This window comes from Triticum urartu, chromosome 5A, assembly GCF_056163025.1.
Source record: "Triticum urartu cultivar PI428250 chromosome 5A, HENAU_Tu73, whole genome shotgun sequence".
Classification (NCBI taxonomy): Eukaryota; Viridiplantae; Streptophyta; class Magnoliopsida; order Poales; family Poaceae; genus Triticum; species Triticum urartu.
The window spans coordinates 399,970,739-399,990,675 of NC_141877.1; the positions used below are offsets into that span (position 1 = coordinate 399,970,739).

The window sequence follows — 19,937 nt, forward strand, 5'->3', positions numbered from 1 at the left end:
TTATATATATATATATATGAGATGCCTATTTATATAGATAACAATGAGATGTTGAGTTTTGTAGAGATATATGATCTGTTTTTTTAGATATATATTAGATGTTGATTTTATTTGAAATATTAGATGTTGAGTTTATTTGAACACATATGACATATTCATTGTGTGAGAAGGAGATGTTGAGATTCTTGTAATTGAACACATATTAGATGTTTAGTGTATACCGATATTTGAGATGAAGATGAACTCATATATGTTTATTGTTTGAACTTTGTAAGGATGGTTTGGCTTCTCGACAATGTCTACGACATGAAACACCGGGCCTACATGATGCGCGAGAAGGAGATGGTAATAACGAGTAATCTAAATATTTTGCCTTAAGTTGAAATTTACATGCCCTAAGATTTGTCATTACTTGTTTTTTGCAGAAGCTTGAACCTTTGAAGATTCGGTATCACGGGGTCTCTGGTCCTGCCATGCTTTACGATGAGCGGTACACACCGTACATCAAGCAGGCAGGACTACTCCCGTGGATTCAGTTGGTCAGCCGGTCCACGCCGAATCTGAACGCTCCACTGGTGTCCGCTCTTGCTGATCGGTGGAGGCCGGAGACGCATAGTTTCCATCTTTGGACTAGGGAGATGACCGTGACGCTCGAGGATGTCTCGTTGATCACCGGTCTTGCTATCGACGGGATGCCTCTCTGTATGAGCACCGATTCTGATGGGTGGCGCGAGCAGATGATTGCTCTTATCGGTATGGCTCCTACCGAGGCTGAGGCTGATGTAGAGGAGGGAGAAGAGAAGAAGAAGAAGGAAAGGAAAGCAGCCGGAGCTGCTTTCACGTGGATTCAAACTCACTTTGCGACGTGCCCTCCGGATGCCACTGATGATATGATCCAGACACATGCTCGTGTCTACATGTGGTATGTTGTGTCGAGGACTTTGTTTCCTGACTCCACTGGCAAGAACGCTCCATGGATGTGGCTAAAGGCGTTGACCGTCTTCGATAGCAAATGGAGCTGGGGTTCAGCGACTCTTGCCTACTTGTACCGACAGGTAGTTGGTCTGTTTTGTGATCAACTCATTTCTTCATTAGCAATGCAAGCTTGCTGTCAAGTTAACATTGTTTTTCTTTCATATGCAGCTGGACGATGCGTGTTGCAGGATCACAGGTAGTGCAGGCATTGGTGGTAATATGCTTCTACTTTCTGTATGGAGCTGGGAGCGTCTGCCTATTGGATGCCCGAAGAGCGTCAGGTTTAATCCTTGGTATGAAGATGAAGATGACGAATTACGGCGCCCCACTTGGGCTTACAAGTGGGATGTGGTTTCCGAGATGACGAACGATGTCAATCTCATGTACCAGAAGTACGTTGCCGAGTTGGACACAATTACGCCTGAGCAGGTAACGAGGTCATTACTTCAGTCATTTCTCATATTTGCCTGAAAAAAATTCACCAATTTTGCATTCTTGCCCTATTTCATAGGTGGAATGGCAGCCATATGGCGCCAATGACAAACTTGGGTACACCCCGGAGTTTACCATCAACCCGATGTGCTTGCGGGATAGGGATCTCTGGCATATGCGGTGCCCACTGATATGCAACTGGGTTGTTGAGTTTCATTTGCCACATCGCGTGTGTCGTCAGTTTGGTCTATTCCAGCCTCACCCGCCGGAATGGGTGGATACGGACAAAGCACTTCATAGGTAAGAGAGCATGAACCGTATTGACTAAGCATCGTCACTCCTTGATTTTGCTAATGTTTGGTTTTGTACCATGCAGGTTGGACAGGAGAAGGCAACGAAAGATAAAGGACTGGGACAAGCATCATGCTTCGTATGTTACCCGCTTCCAGCTTTGTGTGGAGGAAGCTCGTAGCAGTGCACGCGCCAAGCTTCGTGAGCATAGTCCACTTGCTTTTGATAACTACATACGATGGCTTCTTGAAAATACTCAAGTTGAGATATGCCCGCTGGCATATAATGAGGATATTCTTGAAGAACCCGTAAACTTTGAGGATCTATCAAAGGGGAAGTACAACAGAGATGTCAGGGTAGGGCACGGAGTCCCTGCTGTTCCGGTGATTAACTATGTGGTAAAGTGTTTCTTCTTTACTTTCCTGTTGGCCGTATTACACATGTTTGAATGGCTAACGTGTTCATTCTTTCTCATCCGCAGCGCACCGAGATCAAGAAAGCAGCTGATGAGAGCTAGTCTATTCTGGAGGAAACACCGGCTGGAAAAGGCAATGATGATGGTTCACTACGAGCATTCCTCAAGGTACAAATCGCATTCACTATGAGAGGTAGCCTATGTTGCAGAGTTTCATATCTTCCACACTTGTTCATGTTACAGCGTCAGGCCAGGAAGTTAAGGCGGTTAGCAAATCTTCTCGGTTGCCGTGATCCCGAATTTGATGAACCATCTGCCTCTAGGTTTGGTACACCATCAGCCCCTCATCTCACCATCAGAGGGACGATGTGAGTTCCTCATATGCTTATCAGGATGATGAGGGTGCGGTCACCCAAGAGGTATGACTAATCCTTTAGATGTGATTCTCACTTGATTACGACGTCGGTCTTCACCATATTGTTTGATTGTGTGATAGGGCGATGAGCTTGATGATGACATGACTTTGGCGGACGCTCAACTTCGGTCCCCATATGTGTTCAAGCCTAGGCAGCCTAGACGCCGGTACACGCCCGATGACTTTGACAACAGAGGCAACCCAAAGGTGGTCGTAGGGACCTCGCGGATGGCTAGCTTGGATCATGAGGCGGAGGAGGAGGCGGAGGAGGAAGTGCAGGAAGAGCAGGCTCGTCCACCCAGGAAGAAGAAGATTGCCTGTAGGCGTGGCACCAGGAACACGGGCGGAAGGCATTAGTGTTTGTTACTATGGAAGTGCTCTATTGTAGCCGTTTCGTTAGGTTGATGAACTTGTTGGGTTATGTTATATGTTGGTGAACTCTTACTATTGTGGTATTTGTGTTTGCGAACTAGTAGTAATGTTGAATTGTCCTAAATGATGTGATGTTCAAGTTATTAGTTGTCTTTGTTCAGTATTTGTCCTAAATGATGTTGTCTTTGTTCAGTTGAATTGTTCAGTATTTGTATTTGCCAAAATGGAATCTGTTTCTGCAGTTTGGCAGTTAACAGCACTGCAGTGCCTAACAGTCAGGCGCTGCACTGTACTATGCAGCGCCCAACGCCTAGGCGCTGCACCTCACAGTGCAGCGCCCGTCTCATAGGTGCTGCTTCACTGGCCATGGCTACCCATAGGGCCACATAAGGCTTTGAGCACTGACGATCCACGAAAATTACCAAGTCATAGTGCAGCGCCCCAGAGCAAGGCGCTGCACGTTATAGTGTGACGCCCGTCCGTTCGGCGCTGCATAGAACAGTGCAACGCCTTTGTTCTGGGCACTGCACGGTTGTTTACTGCAAAAACAGAGTTGACAGCACATTCATTCACCGGAACATCATAATACTTACAATGACTACATCATCACAGCAATTTGAACAAACAAAAATTTTATGTCGACGAGTTCATAACTTAAGACAATTCATACACAAACATTTAGCCAAAAAGACATAGTCATTTACGTCTCATATCACATAGTAGCACACATTTTGGTTCATAGAAAAGGCCATGGTCCTTGTCCCTTCTTCTTCCTCTCTTCTTCTTCTTGTTCTTCTTCTCCCTCCTCCGACCACCAAGGGAGCTCACCTTTCGCCTCCGTGTCCTCCACCCCCTTCATTGTTTCCATACCTATGAAAATGTCAATATAATAGTTAGTCACACAATGCAAAATGACAACACAAGCATTGAGCCAAAAGAACAAGATCATAGTAAGTCACATACGGCAATGGTCCATTGAGCCAAGTGAACATTCCTCCACCACAGCCGCCGCCAAGGCCAAGATCACCACCACGGCCTCTACCACCACCACGGCCTAGACCACCACCACGGCCTCTACCGCCACCATGGCCTCTACCGCCACCACGGCCTAGACCACCATGTTCTTACTGAGAAATTCATGACCACCGGGGTCAAGTTTCTTGTGTCTGAGCAATGCATTGAACAATGTGGCAAACCGCTTATTGGTGAAAGCGAGACAACAATCTTGAAGATCATCGGCCAACTCCTTGATACCACATGCCCTATAGAAGTTTGCACAAAAGTGCCTCATGCACCATCGATGGTGCAACTTTCTATGTCTGGGAATGTCAACCACCACCGCATTTAGAATTCCTGGATGGCGATCCGATATGACACAAATTTCCCTTTCAGCTGGTAATACCCTTTTTCTCAATTGACGCAAGAACCACTCCCAGTTATCATTGTTCTCCACCTCAACCAAAGCGAAAGCCAAAGGCAACACCCGGTTATTGGCATCACTTGCTATTGCAACCAATAAAGTGCCCTTGTATTATCCGGTCAAGAACGTGCCATCAATGGTGATGACGGGCCGACAATGCTCAAAAGCCCTCACACATTGCTCAATGGCCCAAAATGCACGGCCAAATACTCGAACGGTCCTCCCGTTGTGAATCAATGTTTGGTGCCCATGAGGCTCAACCACGTGAAGCATGCCTGGGTTTGTGGTGGCCATAGCTAACAACAACCTAGGGAGTCGGTTGTATGCTTCCTCCCAATTGCCATACAACATCTTGAATGCGGCTTGCTTTGCCTTCCATGCCTTGTCGTACTTCACCTTGTAATGAAAGATGGATTTCACAAGGTCAATGACACTCTTGATGCTCATTGTTGGAAGTGTGGATATTTGATTGGAAAGCCTATAAGCGATGAACTCGGGCGTGAGTTGTCTGTGTTGTTGGTACACAAGCTTGCCATCCGCATTCTTGTGCCGGCACATGTGATTTGGTAGACAACTCACTATGCGCCAAGTGGGACCTCCTTTTCATGGCCTTGCACGTACAATCCATGGACAACTTGGCACTTCACATTTCACCGTGTAACGCACATTGACGTCCGAGTTGGCCACTTTATGTGGACGATAATGCGTAACCGAGTATTTGTCGAGCCACATCTTCAATTCCAAGAAGGATTGAAACTCACAACCGGGATATATCCCGTTCTTGCCATCTTCCAAATCACGGTGAGAACTTGGTCTAGCTCCAAGAGATATGCATTTGCCACCATCCACAACGGCTTCATCCGCGAGACTAAGATCCTTGAACAATGGTGTCTTGTGATCCCGCCCGAATACCTTCTTGAATGCTTGGGCCTCCTTCGGTGTGAACCCCTCCTCATCAACTTCTTCATCGGGACCATCGTCATCCGAGTCTGATGCATATGCATGGGAAAAAGGGATCGATTGGTCCATTGTCTCTTGCACATGATATTGGTCGAGATCACCCACATTGTTGTCATGGAGATCAACTTCGTTGTCATCCTCCTCGTACTCATCATTCTCCTCTTCAAAACCTTCATTTTGGTTGTTTGGAGTCGGGCTCAATGTTGGCCAATCTTGTTGCGTGAAATGAGGTTCACTCATTTGATCTTGGTTCATGGGTGGTGGAGTGCTAGCAACCAACGGGGAGGGGTTCCGGTTCAAGTCCAAATTCAAAGTAGACTCAACCTTCTTGGAGGCAAATAACTCAAGAGCCTTGTCTAGAGATTCGGCAACCGTCTCCTTGTATGCAACCCAACGTTGCTCGGAGTTCACACGCATTGTCTTCCAACGGATGTGCATTCCAAAACCAACATTATGCCTTCCCTCGAACTCAACAACGTCACTTGGGTCCATCCAATTCAAATCCTTCCTCACTTGGTCCAAGAGCTCCGCATAGCTTGGACTACTCTCAAACACCATGTCAAGCCCATCCGGGTCCGGCTCAACATTGCCTTTCAAAAAGGCCTCTTTATCCACATGATGAACATAAACACATGTTCTCCCCATCCCTACAATAATAAAAAACACACATATATCAAGTAAGTACTTAACAAAAATATTTGCACAAAATACATATGCCATAACATATATATGAATTAATAACCCTAACCCCCACTTAACAATAACCACAACCCTAACCATAGCATAACCCTAACACCAACATCAAACACACATAACCCTAACCCTAGCATACTATGAAAGCCTAACCAACCCAAATTAGCAAAGAAACACAACATGATTCAATACAAATTTGCAAATCCAAGCCAAAACTAGGGTTTCCCCAAAGTAGCAAGATTTGAGCAAATGTGACAATTCCTATGGATGAAAACGAGGGGATCGAAGGAGATTACCTTAAGGGAGGGGTTGGCTTCGAAATCCATGGTCAAATACTCCGGATTTGCAAGATTTGAGAAGGATTTGAGAGGGGGAGAGGGGAAGAGAGGAGGGGTGCAAGGCTAAGGGTTTGTGTGGGGTGGGGTGTGTGGGGTGGGGGTGGGATGGGAGAGAGGGTGGGGCCAGCCTAAGTGGAACACAGCCTGTGCAGCGCCCAAGAGCTAGGCGCTGCACATTACACGTGTGGCGCCTAAGCCTGAGGTGCTGCAGTGCTGTCTGTGGGGCCGCAACTGGACCAGGGCTGCCACGCTGGCAGGAGGTGCGACTCCCAAGAGAGAGGCGCTGCATAGTAGTGTGTGGCGCCCAGCTGTCGGGCGCCACACGAAAGGGTCAGCAGAGTGAATTTTTTTCGGAACAAGGTCAGTTTGTGATTTGATTTGGCCCTCAGGTCAAATATGTGATTTCTGCCTTCTCATCTCCCTTTCTATCGATAATATGCAAATCAAATTCTTGTAGCAAGAGAACCCATCTAATAAGTCTAGGTATAACATCTTTCTTTTCCATAAGGTATTTAATAGCAGCATGAACAGTGTGAATAGTTACTTTAGAATCAAAGATATAAGGTCTGAACTTATCACAAGCAAAAACAACTGCTAAAAATTCTTTTTCAGTAGTAGCATAATTTCTCTGGGCACTATCTAGAGTTTTACTAGCATATTGGATAACATTCAGCTTCTTATCAACTCTTTGTCCTAGAACAGCACCTACAACATAATCGCTAGCATCACACATAATTTCAAAGGGTAAATTCCAATCAGGTGGCTGAACAATAGGTGCATAAATCAAAGCTTTCTTAAGTATTTCAAATGCTTCTACACAATCATCATCAAAGATAAAAGGAATGTCTTTTTGTAATAGGTTAGTCAGAGGCCGAGAAATTTTTGAGAAGTCCTTAATGAACCTCCTATAAAAACCTTCGTGACCAAGGAAACTTCTTATACCTTTAATGTCCTTGAGACACGACATCTTTTCAATAGCATCAACTTTAGCTTTATCAACTTCAATACCTCTTTTAGAAATTTTATGCCCCAAGATAATACCTTCATTAACCATAAAGTGGCACTTCTCCTAGTTCAAGATAAGATTAGTTTCTTCACATCTCTGCAAAACTCGATCAAGGTTGCTCAAGCAATCATCAAAAGAGGACCCATAAACGGAGAAATCGTCCATGAAAACCGCACAAATTGTAGCGACCCGACCTCAAACGGTCAAGTCTCTGTGCTTCAGTGTCATCCCTAGATCGGTAATGCTGACACACACAGTACTCAAGGATTTATAACAGAGTAGCAATCACACACTTATTACATCGAATGTCTCAAAAGAGAACTTATTGCATTAATATGGCTTAAGACCACCTAATACGATAATAGCGGAAGGCTTGGAAGATAAAGTGAGTCCATCAACTCCAACGGCATAGCTGAGCTGCACGGTAACGACCTAACGAACCTTACTCCTCGTCTGAAAAGTCTGCAACATAATACGTTGCAGCCTGGAATGGGTGAGCACATGGAATATGTTGGCAAAGTAACATAGTAGAGCAAGAACAGAATAATGCTATCACTACATGCATATTTGGCTGGTGGAAAGCTCTAAGGTTACAGTTTTGCAAAAAGCCAATTTTCCCCTACAACAAAGGAATATATTTTATCTAACTATCATGGTAGTTGAAACATCATTGAGAAGGTTCCTCCAACTCAATCCCAATTAGAGTAATTAACAACCCAACAATATTAGTTTAGAGTGATGAGATACTTATGATACTCCAAGTACTAGATACTCAAGATGTCCATAACCGGGGACACGGCTAACCATGATTAGTTTATACACCCTGCAGAGGTTTGCACACTTTTCACCACAAGAACCGATCTCCTCCGTTGGATTTCTCGCACTACAAGTGTTTGAGAAATGTATGACCGAGACACGGTCTTTTAGAAGCATTAACCCCTTACTCCGGGCAGACCATACCAAACCTACATCCCACTACACGTTGATCCACCTCTTCGGAAGCTTCACGCAACTTACTCAACTATGCTAGAGCCCATAATAGCTTGTGGCTGCACACGGAAGTTTCTAGCATGAAAATATCTCAGATCCCTTTGAGCCTGGGTGGCGGACCATAGGATTATCACACGGGTACTCCAGGATATCCTAGGACAACACTTGATTCTCCAGGTGCCCAACAAACAATCCACCCAGATGTGTATTCAAGTTGCCACCTTAAGTTGAACCATTAATTAACAATCTCACATCTGTCATGGATTTCACTCACCCAACCACGTCTACGAGCATAGCATAGCAATATAAGCAACACATAGAAGTAACTCCCAAGGGTTTGATAATAACAGGGCAATAGGTTCTACCTCATCAACTACTTCCCAACCCACATGTTAATCACATCCTAACCATGCAATGTTTGAGGATTCGAACTAATGCATAAAAACTGGGTGATAAAGGGGTATGATCAAAGTGTTACTTGCCTTGCTGATGATCCGCAAAACCTAGGGACTCGTAGTAGCATGCTTCACACTCCGGGTGTTCTATCGCAAACAAACAAAAGCATACATAAGAAATCAAGCAACGAAGCATGCGTAAATCTCGAATAATAAGATCTAACCAGAAAGTTCAACTTAAGAACTCTGGTTTGCAAAAAGAATCAAATCAATAGAGCAACGAAACTCAAACTGCGGAAGAAACAAGATCCGTTTACTAATTTGGACTAACGTCAAATTTTATAGTAGCAAAAGCTTGTTCAAGTTGGTTAAATGGAAAGAGGGTTTCGAGACAAAGATCTAGGCGCTTGAATCGCCTGATTCCGACAAATGAGCGAAAAGATAAACTAAAACGAAAATCGGATCAGAAATCACGATTGAAAATAATCACGGAAAATCCGAGAAAAAGAAAACTGACGAACAGGCTAACGAACGAGCGTACGTTGTCTGTTACTAACGAGTAAACTCCGTTCATTAAAACGAACGTATGGACGAACGTCCGCAAAGTAACTAAACCGCGAAAAAACCGGCGAACCGATCTATCCAAAAAAACTAGGGTTTCTAAAAAAACCGAACCGGGCTTTTTTTAAAAAAACAGACGGTTCTACCTCCGGCGAGGTCCGGCACGGCAAGGCAGCTCCAGCGAGCGGCGGGGCAGTGCGGGGCGGCGGCGGTTAGGGAAAACGGCGGCGGCGGTGGCTCCGGTGAGGGGCGGCGGCGGCGGCGATTGCGGGTGGCGGGGTTGGCAGCTCTAGGGGCGGGGGCGGCGGCTTATAAGGAGGGGGCGGCGTGGCTTTGAGGAGGGGGCAAGGCGCGGGGGGGCGGAGTCCCAGCCGGACTCCGGTCGGGCGGCGCCGCGGCGCGCGCAGTCTCTTGCTCGGAGACGGCGGCGCGGGGAGTGGGCCGGCGGCTGGGCTTCGGCCTAGTTAGCCACTGCGCGTTTTTTTAAATAATTCCGTCGAAACTAAAAAAATCCTAGAAAATAAAATAAAAATCTAAAAATGCCAAAACAAATTTTCACCGTCTAAATAAAATATTTAGAACAAGATGAACATTTTCTTGGCCCTAAAATGCAACTTTGAAACATGCAATTTTTCTAATTCAAATAAAATAGCAATAAAATCTGAATAAAACAAATATTTGATTTTAATATTTTCCCTCCAATATTTCATTTATTTTGGAGAAGTCATATTATCTCCTCTCATATATTTTAATATGAAATATTTTCGGAGAGAAAAATATTTAAACCAAAAATCTCGTTTCAATATTTGATAAAACTCAAATATGAAAACAGGGAAATCCCCAACTCTCTCCGAGGGTCCTTGAGTTGCTTAGGATTCTGAGGATCGCAAAATGAAATGCAATAAAATATGATATGCATGGATGATCTATGTATAACATTCCAAATTGAAAATTAGGGATGTTACACAAATCTTTTCACAAAAGTCAGAGAATATAGCCATCATGCATCTTTGAAAGGTAGCAGGTGCATTACATAAACCAAAAGGCATATGTCTATAAGAAAAAGTACCGAAAGGGCAAGTAAAAGTGGTATTTGCTTGATCATCAGCTGACACAGATATTTGAGAGAAGCCAGAGTAACCATCTAGAAAGCAAAAATGTGTATGTTTGGATAATCTTTCTAGCATTTGATCAATGAAAGGCAAAGGGTAATGATATTTTTAGTAGCTTTATTTAATTTGTGAAAATCAATTACCATCCTATAACCTATAATAATTCTTTGTGGAATCAATTCATCTTTATTATTACGAACGACAGTAATACCTCCCTTCTTAGGGACACAGTGGACATGACCTACCCACTGACTATCAACAACGGGATAAATTATACCTGCCTCAAGGAGCTTTAATATTTCCTTTCTTACCACTTCTTTCATCTTAGGATTCAGCCGTCGTTGGTGATCAATAACTGGTTTGGCGTCTTTCTCCAAATTTATTTTGTGTTGACATAGAGTGGGACTAATGCCCTTAAGATCATCAAGAGTATATCCAATAGCGGCACGGTGCTTCTTCAGAGTTTTCAATAGTTTCTCTTCTTCATGCTCTGAAAGGTTACCACTAATAATAACAGGATATTTCTTCTTTTCATCAAGATAAGCATATTTAAGAGTACCAGGTAATGGTTTAAGCTCAAACATGGGATCACCCTTGGGTGGAGGAGGATCCCCTAGGATTTCAACAGGCAAGTTGTGTTTTAGAATAGGTCCTTGTTTAAAGAATACTTCATCTATTTCCCTTCTTTCATTCATGAACAGATCATTTTCATGGTCTAGCAAATATTGTTCTAAAGGGTCAGTAGGAGGCACGACAATAGAAGCAAGACCAATAATTTCATCTTTACTAGGCAATTCCTCATCACGGGGTTGTCTACGAAACTTAGCAAAATTAAACTCATGAGACATATCCCCTAAACAATAGAAACAATATCCTTATTGTAGTCTATCTTAGCATTAACAGTATTCAAGAAGGGTCTACCAAATATAATGGGACAAAAGCTATCTTGTGGGGAACCAAGAACAATAAAATCAGCAGGATATTTAACCCCACACAAGACTTCAACATCTCTAACAATCCCAATTGGTGAAATAGTATCTCTATTGGCAAGCTTAATGGTAACATCGATATCTTCTATCTCAGCAGGTGCAATATCATGCATAATTTCTTTGTATAAGGAATGAGGTATTGCACTTGCACTATCACCCATATAACATAAGCCATGATAGCAATGATCTCCTATTTTAACAGAAATAGCAGGCATGCCTACAACAGGTCTATGTTTATTTTTAGTATTAGGTCTAGCAATTCTAGCAGTCTCATCACAGAAGTAAATAACATGCCCATCAATATTATCGGCAAGAGATCTTTAACCATAGCAATATTAGGTTCAACTTTAACTTGCTCAGGGGGTTTGTGTGTCCTTATATTACTTTTGTTGACTACAGTTGAAACTTGAGCATGATCCTTTATTCTAACAGGGAAAGGTGGTTTCTCAACATAAGCAGTAGGAACAACAGGATCATTATAAGTGATAGTCTTTTCTTCAACTTTAATAGGTGCAACTACTTTTACTTCAATGGGAGGATTATATTTAAACCACTTCTCCTTAGGGAGATCAACATGAGTAGCAAATGATTCACAGAAAGAAGTTACTATCTCATAGTCAAGTCCATATTTAGTGCTAAATTCACGAAATGCATCGGTGTCCATAAAATATTTAACACAATCAAACTTAGGTGTTATACCGGACTCCTTACCTTCGTCGAGGTCCCAATCTTCAGAGTTGCATTTAATTCTCTCCAATAAATCCCATTTGAATTCAATAGTCTTCATCATAAAAGATCCAGTACAAGAAGTATCTGATGACCCACAAGTATAGGGGATCTATCATAGTCCTTTCGATAAGTAAGAGTGTCGAACCCAACGAGGAGCAGAAGGAAATGATAAGCGGTTTTCAGCAAGGTATTCTCTACAAGTACTGAAATAAGTGGTAACAGATAGTTTTGTAATAAGGTAAATTGTAATGAGCAACAAGTGACAAAAGTAAATAAAGTGCAGCAAGGTGGCCCAATCCTTTTTGTAGCAAAGGACAAGCCGGAACAAACTCTTATAATAGGAAAAGCGCTCCCGAGGACACATGGGAATATCGTCAAGCTAGTTTTCATCACGTTCATATGATTCGCGTTCGATACTTTGATAATTTGATATGTGGGTGGACCGGTGCTTGGGTGTTGTTCTTACTTGAACAAGCATCCCACTTATGATTAACCTCCATTGCAAGCATCCACAACTACAACAAAAGTATTAAGGTAAACCTAACCATAGCATGAAACATATGGATCCAAATCAGCCCCTTACGAAGCAACGCATAAACTAGGGTTTAAGCTTCTGTCACTCTAGCAACCCATCATCTACTTATTACTTCCCAATGCCTTCCTCTAGGCCCAAATAATGGTGAAGTGTTATGTAGTCGACGTTCACATAACACCACTAGAGGCTAGACAACATACATCTTATCAAAATATCAAACGAATACCAAATTCACATGACTACTAATAGCAAGACTTCTCCCTTGTCCTCAGGAACAAACGTAATTACTCACAAAGCATATTCATGTTCATAATCAGAGGGGTAATAATATGCATAAAGGATCTGAACATATGATCTTCCACCAAATAAACCAACTAGCACCAACTACAAGGAGTAATCAACACTACTAGCAACCTACTAGCACCAATCCCGGACTTTGAGACAAGAATTGGATACAAGAGATGAACTAGGGTTTGGAGATGAGATGGTGCTGGTGAAGATGTTGATGGAGATTGCCCTCTCCCGATGAGAGGAGCGTTGGTGATGACGATGGTGATGATTTCCCCCTCCCGGAGGGAAGTTTCCCCGGCAGAACAGCTCTGCCGGAGCTCTAGATTGGTTCTGCCTCGGTTCCGCCTCGTGGCGGCGGAGTGTCGTCCCGAAAGGTTGCTTCTTATTTTTTTCTCATCAAAAGACTTCATATAGGAGAAGATGGACGTCGGAGAGCCACCAGGGGGCCCACGAGGTAGGGGGCGCGCCCTAGGGGGGCGCCCCCACCCTCGTGAGAAGGGTGTGAGCCCCCTGGCCTTCATCTTTGGCGAGGATTTTTATTTATTTCTTTTAAGATGTCCCGTGAAGTTTCAGGACTTTTGGAGTTGCGCAGAATAGGCCTCTAATATTTTCTCCTTTTCCAGCCCAGAATTCCAGCTGTCGGCACTCTCCCTCCTTATGTAAACCTTGTAAAATAAGAGAGAATAGCCATAAGTATTGTGATATAAAGTGAAATAGCAGTCCATAATGCGATAAATATCGATATAAAAGCATGATGCAAAATGGACGTATCAACTCCCCCAAGCTTAGACCTCGCTTGTCCTCAAGCGAAAAGCCGATAACAATAAATATGTCCTCATGTTTAGAGGTAGAGGCGTCGATAAAAATAAAATACGGACATGCAGGCATCATGATTATTCTTATAATAGCAACATATATAGATTTTGTCATATGATTACTTATGTTCAAGTGATGATCTATTCACAATGCAAAAGTATAAATCATAAACCTTATTGGGCTCCAACAAACTATAATCTCAGTCATTGAAGCAATTGCAATTTATCATAACATCGGAAAGAGTCTATGTCAGAGCTAAAAAGCAAGTCCACATACTCAACTATCATTTAGTCCTCCATAATTGCTAACACTCACGCGATATTTGTGATTACGGAGTTTTAACCCGACACAGAGAAAGATAGGGGCTTATAGTTTTGCCCCACAACCTTTTACCTCAAGGGTAATGTCAACAATAATGGTTCATGCTCCCCTACATCCAATTAGATATATATATATATATCATGTTCTTTCCAACATGCTGAGCTTGCCAAAGGATAAAATGAAAAAGAAAAGGTGAAGATCACCATGACTCTTGCATAAGGTAGAAGATAATAATAAAGGATATGCCCTTCGCAGAGGGAAGCAGAGGTTGCCATGCGCTTTTATGGTTGGATATATAAAATCTCAATGCGAAAGAACATCACTTTATATTGCCCCTTGTGATATGAACCTTTATTATGCAGTCCGTCGCTTTTATTACTTCCACATCACAAGATCGTATAAAGCTTATTTCTCCCACACCAATCAATCATACATATTTAGAGCAATTTTTATTGCTTTGCACCGATGACAACTTACTTGAAGGATCTTACTCAATCCATAGGTAGATATGGTGGACTCTCATGGCAAAACTGGTTTAGGGATATTTGGAAGCACAAGTAGTATTTCTACTTGGTGCTAAGAATTTGGCTAGCATGAGGGACAAAGGCAAGCTCAACAAGTTAGAGGATCCATGACAACATACTTTATCTCAGATATAAGAAAGACATAACTCATTACGTTGTCTTCCTTGTCCGACATCAACTCTTTAGCATGTCATATTTTAATGAGTGCTTCCAATCATAAAAGATGTCAATGATAATATATCTATATGTCAAACCTCTCTTTCCTTATTACTTCCTATTAATTGCAACAATGACCAAAGCTATGTCTGCCAACTCCCAACAACTTTTAATCATCATACTCTTTCTATGTGAAGTCATTACTCTCAATAAGATCAATATGAACTTGTTGTTTCTTTTTATTCTTTTTCTCTTTTCTTTTATTCACCCAAGATCATGGCAAAATAATCAGGCCCTTAACTCAACACTAATCTTTATTATATATAGCTCACGGACTCGATTACAAAGAGAGATCATAAAGCAAAACTCAAAACTAGATCATGCCATAAACTTTATTCTACTAGATCAAGATACTACTAATATGATCGAACTAAGAAAAACGGTAAAGATAGGAGATGTGATTGTGATACGATACCGGGGCACCTCCCCAAGCTTGGCAGTTGCCAAGGGGAGTGCCCATACCCAGATACTCAATTCTTCTTTGTTGGAGGAGACGGTGGAGGTGTTGTTGATGATGCGGGCTTGTCATCCATCTTCCAAGGCATAGGTTCACCATCATAGAAAGATGATCGAGTCTCCGGAATCCTCAAATCTGCAGCCAAACTCATTCTTTTGAATCTATATTCATACTCACAGTTTTGGTTTTGGAGGTCATAGACTTGGGCTTGGAGGTGCTCGATCTTCTCATGTAGCTTGAAGATGGCCTCCTCGGTATTCTTGGCATCCGGCTTGTAGTTGTTGGTGAACTCCGCGAGCATCATGTGGCTAGCGTTGATTCCACGCTCCACCATCCTTTGGCACTTGAAAATTTGTTGCTCCACTGCTTCGAGCCTCGTCTCCATGCTTCCGGTCCCCTTTGGTCCCTCTTCATCGCGGATGTGCAGCAACCCATCACACATCTCAATGGTTTGAGGGTGTCGCAACACCTCCGCGAGGTAAGGGTTGATGACCTTCTCGAAGAACTTGTCCTTGGAGGCGCTTGGGGCCGTCATGATAACCTAGATCTGTCAGAAAAACAGCTGGAAACAAGAACAGGAGATTTTTGCATGATACGGGAGTCAAAACCTTCGGGAGAATATATAATGAATTTTTACCGACCAAAATACGTAACGTACAGGAAAACGAAGTCCGGAAGGCACACGAGGTGCTCATGAGGTAGGGGGCGCGCCCACCACCCTCGTGGGGCCCTCGTGTCCTTCCCGGACTGCTACTTATTTTTCTATTTTTCTAAATATTCCAAAACAGAGAAATATTGCCTTAGAAATTGTTTTGGAGTCGGTTTACTTACCGTACCACATACCTATTCCCTTTCGGAGTTTGAAACGTTCCGGAAAGTGTCCCTTATGTATTCCTCTGGGGTTACAGTTTCAATAATATTGGTTTCAACATTTATGGGGTTACCTGAGATATAATGTTTGATTCTTTGACCATTTACCACCTTCGGATTTGTGCCTTCGAAGTTGTTGATTTTTATTGCACCGGAACGATAGACCTCCTCGATAACATAGGGGCCTTCCCATTTAGAGAGAAGTTTTCCTGCAAAAAATCTTAAACGAGAGTTGTATAGCAATACATAATCACCTACATTAAACTCATGCTTTTGTATCCTTTTGTCATGCCATCTTTTAACTTTTTCTTTAAATAACTTGGCATTTTCATATGCTTGGGTTCTCCATTCATCAAGTGAGCTAATATCAAATAACCTCTTCTCACCGGCAAGTTTGAAATCATAGTTGAGCTCCTTAATAGCCCAATATGCCTTATGTTCTAGTTCGAGAGGTAAGTGACATGCTTTTCCATATACCATTTTATATGGAGACATACCCATAGGATTTTTGTATGCAGTTCTATATGCCCATAATGCATCATCAAGTTTCTTGGACCAATTCTTTCTAGACCTATTAACAGTCTTTTGCAAAATTAATTTGAGCTCTCTATTTCTCAACTCTATTTGACCACTAGACTGTGGGTGATAAGGAGATGCAATTCTATGATTAACATCATATTTAGCAAGCATTTTACGGAAAGCACCATGAATAAAGTGTGAACCACCATCAGTAATTAAATATCTGGGGACACCAAACCTCGGAAAAATAACTTCCTTAAGCATTTTGATAGAAGTGTTATGATCAGCACTACTAGTTGGAATAGCTTCTACCCACTTAGTAACGTAATCAACAGCAACTAAAATATGTGTATATCCATTAGAGGCAGGAAAAGGTCCCATATAATCAAAGCCCCAAACATCAAACGGTTCAATAACAAGAGAATAATTCATATGCATTTCTTGACGTCTACTAATATTACCAATTCTTTGACATTCATCACATGACAAGAAAAACTTACGGGCATCCTTGAAGAGAGTAGGCCAATAAAAACCAGATTGCAATACCTTATGTGCAGTTCTATCTCCAGCGTGGTGTCCTCCATAAGACTCGGAATGACACTTGCATAGGATCTGTTCCTGTTCATGCTCAGGTACACAACGTCTAATAACACCATCTACTCCTTCTTTATAAAGATGTGGGTCATCCCAAAAGTAATGTCTCAAGTCATAGAAGAATTTTTTCTTTTGCTGGTATGTGAAGCTAGGTGGTATAAACTTAGCAACAATATAATTAGCATAATCAGTGTACCATGGAGTACTACGAGAAGTACTTATAACATTTAATTGTTCATCGGGAAAGTCATCATTAATAGGTAGTGGGTCATCAAGAATATTTTCTAACCTAGATAAGTTGTCTGCAACGGGGTTCTCAGCTCCCTTTCTATCAACAATATGCATATCAAATTCTTGTAGCAAGAGAACCCATCTAATAAGTCTAGGTTTAGCATCTTTCTTTTCCATAAGGTATTTAATAGCAGCATGATCAGTGTGAATAGTTACTTTAGAATCAACAATATAAGGTCTGAACTTATCACAAGCAAATACAACTGCTAAAAGTTCTTCTTCAGTAGTAGCATAATTTCTTTGAGCATTGTCTAGAGTCTTACTAGCATAATGGATAACTTTAATTTCTTATCAACTCTTTGCCCTAAAACAGCACCTACAGCATAATCACTAGCATCACACATAATTTCAAAGGGTAAATTCCAATCAGGTGGCTGAACAACAGGTGGAGAGACTAATGCTTTCTTAAGTATTTCAAATGCTTCTACACAATCATCATCAAAGACAAATGGTATATCTTTTTGCAATAAATTAGTCAGAGGCCGAAAATTTTTTGAGAAGTCCTTAATGAACCTCCTATAAAATCCAGCGTGACCAAGGAAACTTCTTATACCTTTGACGTCCTTGGGACATGGCATCTTTTCAATATCATCAACCTTGGCTTTATCAACTTCAATACCTCTTTCAGAAACTTTGTGCCCCAAGACAATACCTTCATTAACCATAAAGTGGCACTTTTCCCAATTCAAGACAAGATTAGTTTCTTCACATCTCTGCAAAACTCGATCAAGATTGCTCAAGCAATCATCAAAGGAGGAACCATAGACGGAAAAGTCGTCCATGAAAACCTCACAAATCTTTTCACAAAAGTCAGAGAATATAGCCATCATGCATCTTTGAAAGGTAGCAGGTGCATTACATAAACCAAAAGGCATACATCTATAAGCAAAAGTACCAAAAGGGCATGTAAAAGTAGTCTTTGATTGATCTCTAGCCGACACAGGTATTTGAGAGAAACCATAATAACCATCTAGAAAGCAATAATGTGTATGTTTGCATAATCTTTCTAGCATTTGATCAATAAAAGGTAAGGGGTAATGATCTTTCTTAGTAGCTTTATTTAATTCACGGAAATCAATTACCATCCTATAACCTGTGATAATTCTTTGTGGAATCAATTCATCTTTATCATTAGGAACAACAGTAATACCTCCCTTCTTAGGTACACAATGGACAGGACTTACCCACTCACTATGAGCAACGGGATAAATTATACCTGCCTCCAGAAGCTTAAGTATTTCTTTTCTTACCACTTCTTTCATTTTAGGATTCAGACGTCGTTGAGGATCACGAACTGGTTTGGCATCTGCTTCCAAATTTATTTTATGTTGACATAGAGTGGGACTAATGCCCTTATGATCATCAAGAGTATATCCAATAGCAGCACGATGCTTCTTCAGAGTTTTCAATAATCTTTCTTTTTCATGCTCTGAAAGGTTAGCACTAATAATAACAGGATATATCTTCTTTTCATCAAGATAAGCATATTTAAGATTATCAGGCAACGGTTTAAGCTCAAACACGGGATCACCCTTGGGTGGAGGAGGATCTCCTAAAATTTCAACAGGCAAATTGTGTTGCAGAATAGGTTCCTGTTTAAAGAATACTTCATCTATTTCCCTTCTTTCATTCATGAACATATCATTTTCATGGTCTAGCAAATAGTGTTCTAAAGGATCACTAGGAGGTACGGCAATAGAAGCAAGACCAATAATTTCATCCTTACTAGGTAATTCTTCCTCATGATGTTGTTTACTAAATTTAGAGAAATTAAACTCATGAACCATATCATCCAAACCAACAGTAACAATATTCTTAGTGCAGTCTATGGTAGCATTGACGGTATTTAAGAAGGGTCTACCAAATATAATGGGACAAAAGCTATCTTGTGGAGAAGTAAGAACAAGAAAATCAGCAGGATATTTAGTTTTCCCACACAAGACTTCAACATCTCTAACAATTTCAATTGGTGCAATAGTATCTCTATTAGCAAGTTTAATAGTAACATCAATATCTTCTAACTCAACAGGTGCAATTTCATTCTTAATTTCTTTGTATAAGTCATGAGGTATAACACTAGCACTAGCACCCATATCACATAAGCCATGATAACAATGATCTCCCATTTTAACAGAAATAACACGCACGCCAACCACAGGTCTATGTTTATCCTTATCACACAGTTTAGCAATTCTAGCAGTTTCACCTTCGAACTGAATAGCATGCCCATCAATATTACCAGACAAGAGATCTTTAACAATAACAATATTAGGTTCTACTTTAACTTGCTCAGGAGGTGTATAAGTTCTAATATTGCTTTTAAGAACAACAGTTGAAGCTTTAGCATGATCCTTTATTCTAACAGGGAAAGGTGGTTTCTCAATATAAGAAGTAGGAACAATAGGATCAT

The 19,937-nt window shown here is 41.6% G+C and overlaps 1 protein-coding gene across 1 annotated transcript; it reads left to right on the forward strand.

Moving 5' to 3' along the window:
• The first annotated feature begins 276 nt into the window (after positions 1-276).
• LOC125556055 (uncharacterized) lies at positions 277-3,290 on the forward strand. Its single transcript, XM_048718857.2, has 8 exons — positions 277-345; positions 426-539; positions 771-1,055; positions 1,144-1,404; positions 1,664-1,707; positions 1,910-2,096; positions 2,619-2,878; positions 3,143-3,290. The coding sequence occupies exons 1-8, from the start codon at positions 277-279 to the stop codon at positions 3,288-3,290; spliced, it is 1,368 nt and encodes a 455-aa protein (XP_048574814.2).
• Positions 3,291-19,937: the final 16,647 nt, after the last annotated feature.

Bases quoted from the DNA above. Each gene is read 5' to 3' on its own strand.
- LOC125556055 (XM_048718857.2), top strand. From the start codon at position 277: ATGGTTTGGCTTCTCGACAATGTCTACGACATGAAACACCGGGCCTAC. The intron at 1,405-1,663 runs GTAACGAGGTCA...GGTCTATTCCAG, and splicing joins ACACAATTACGCCTGAGCAG to CCTCACCCGCCGGAATGGGT. The intron at 2,879-3,142 runs GCATTAGTGTTT...CTGTTTCTGCAG, and splicing joins ACCAGGAACACGGGCGGAAG to TTTGGCAGTTAACAGCACTG.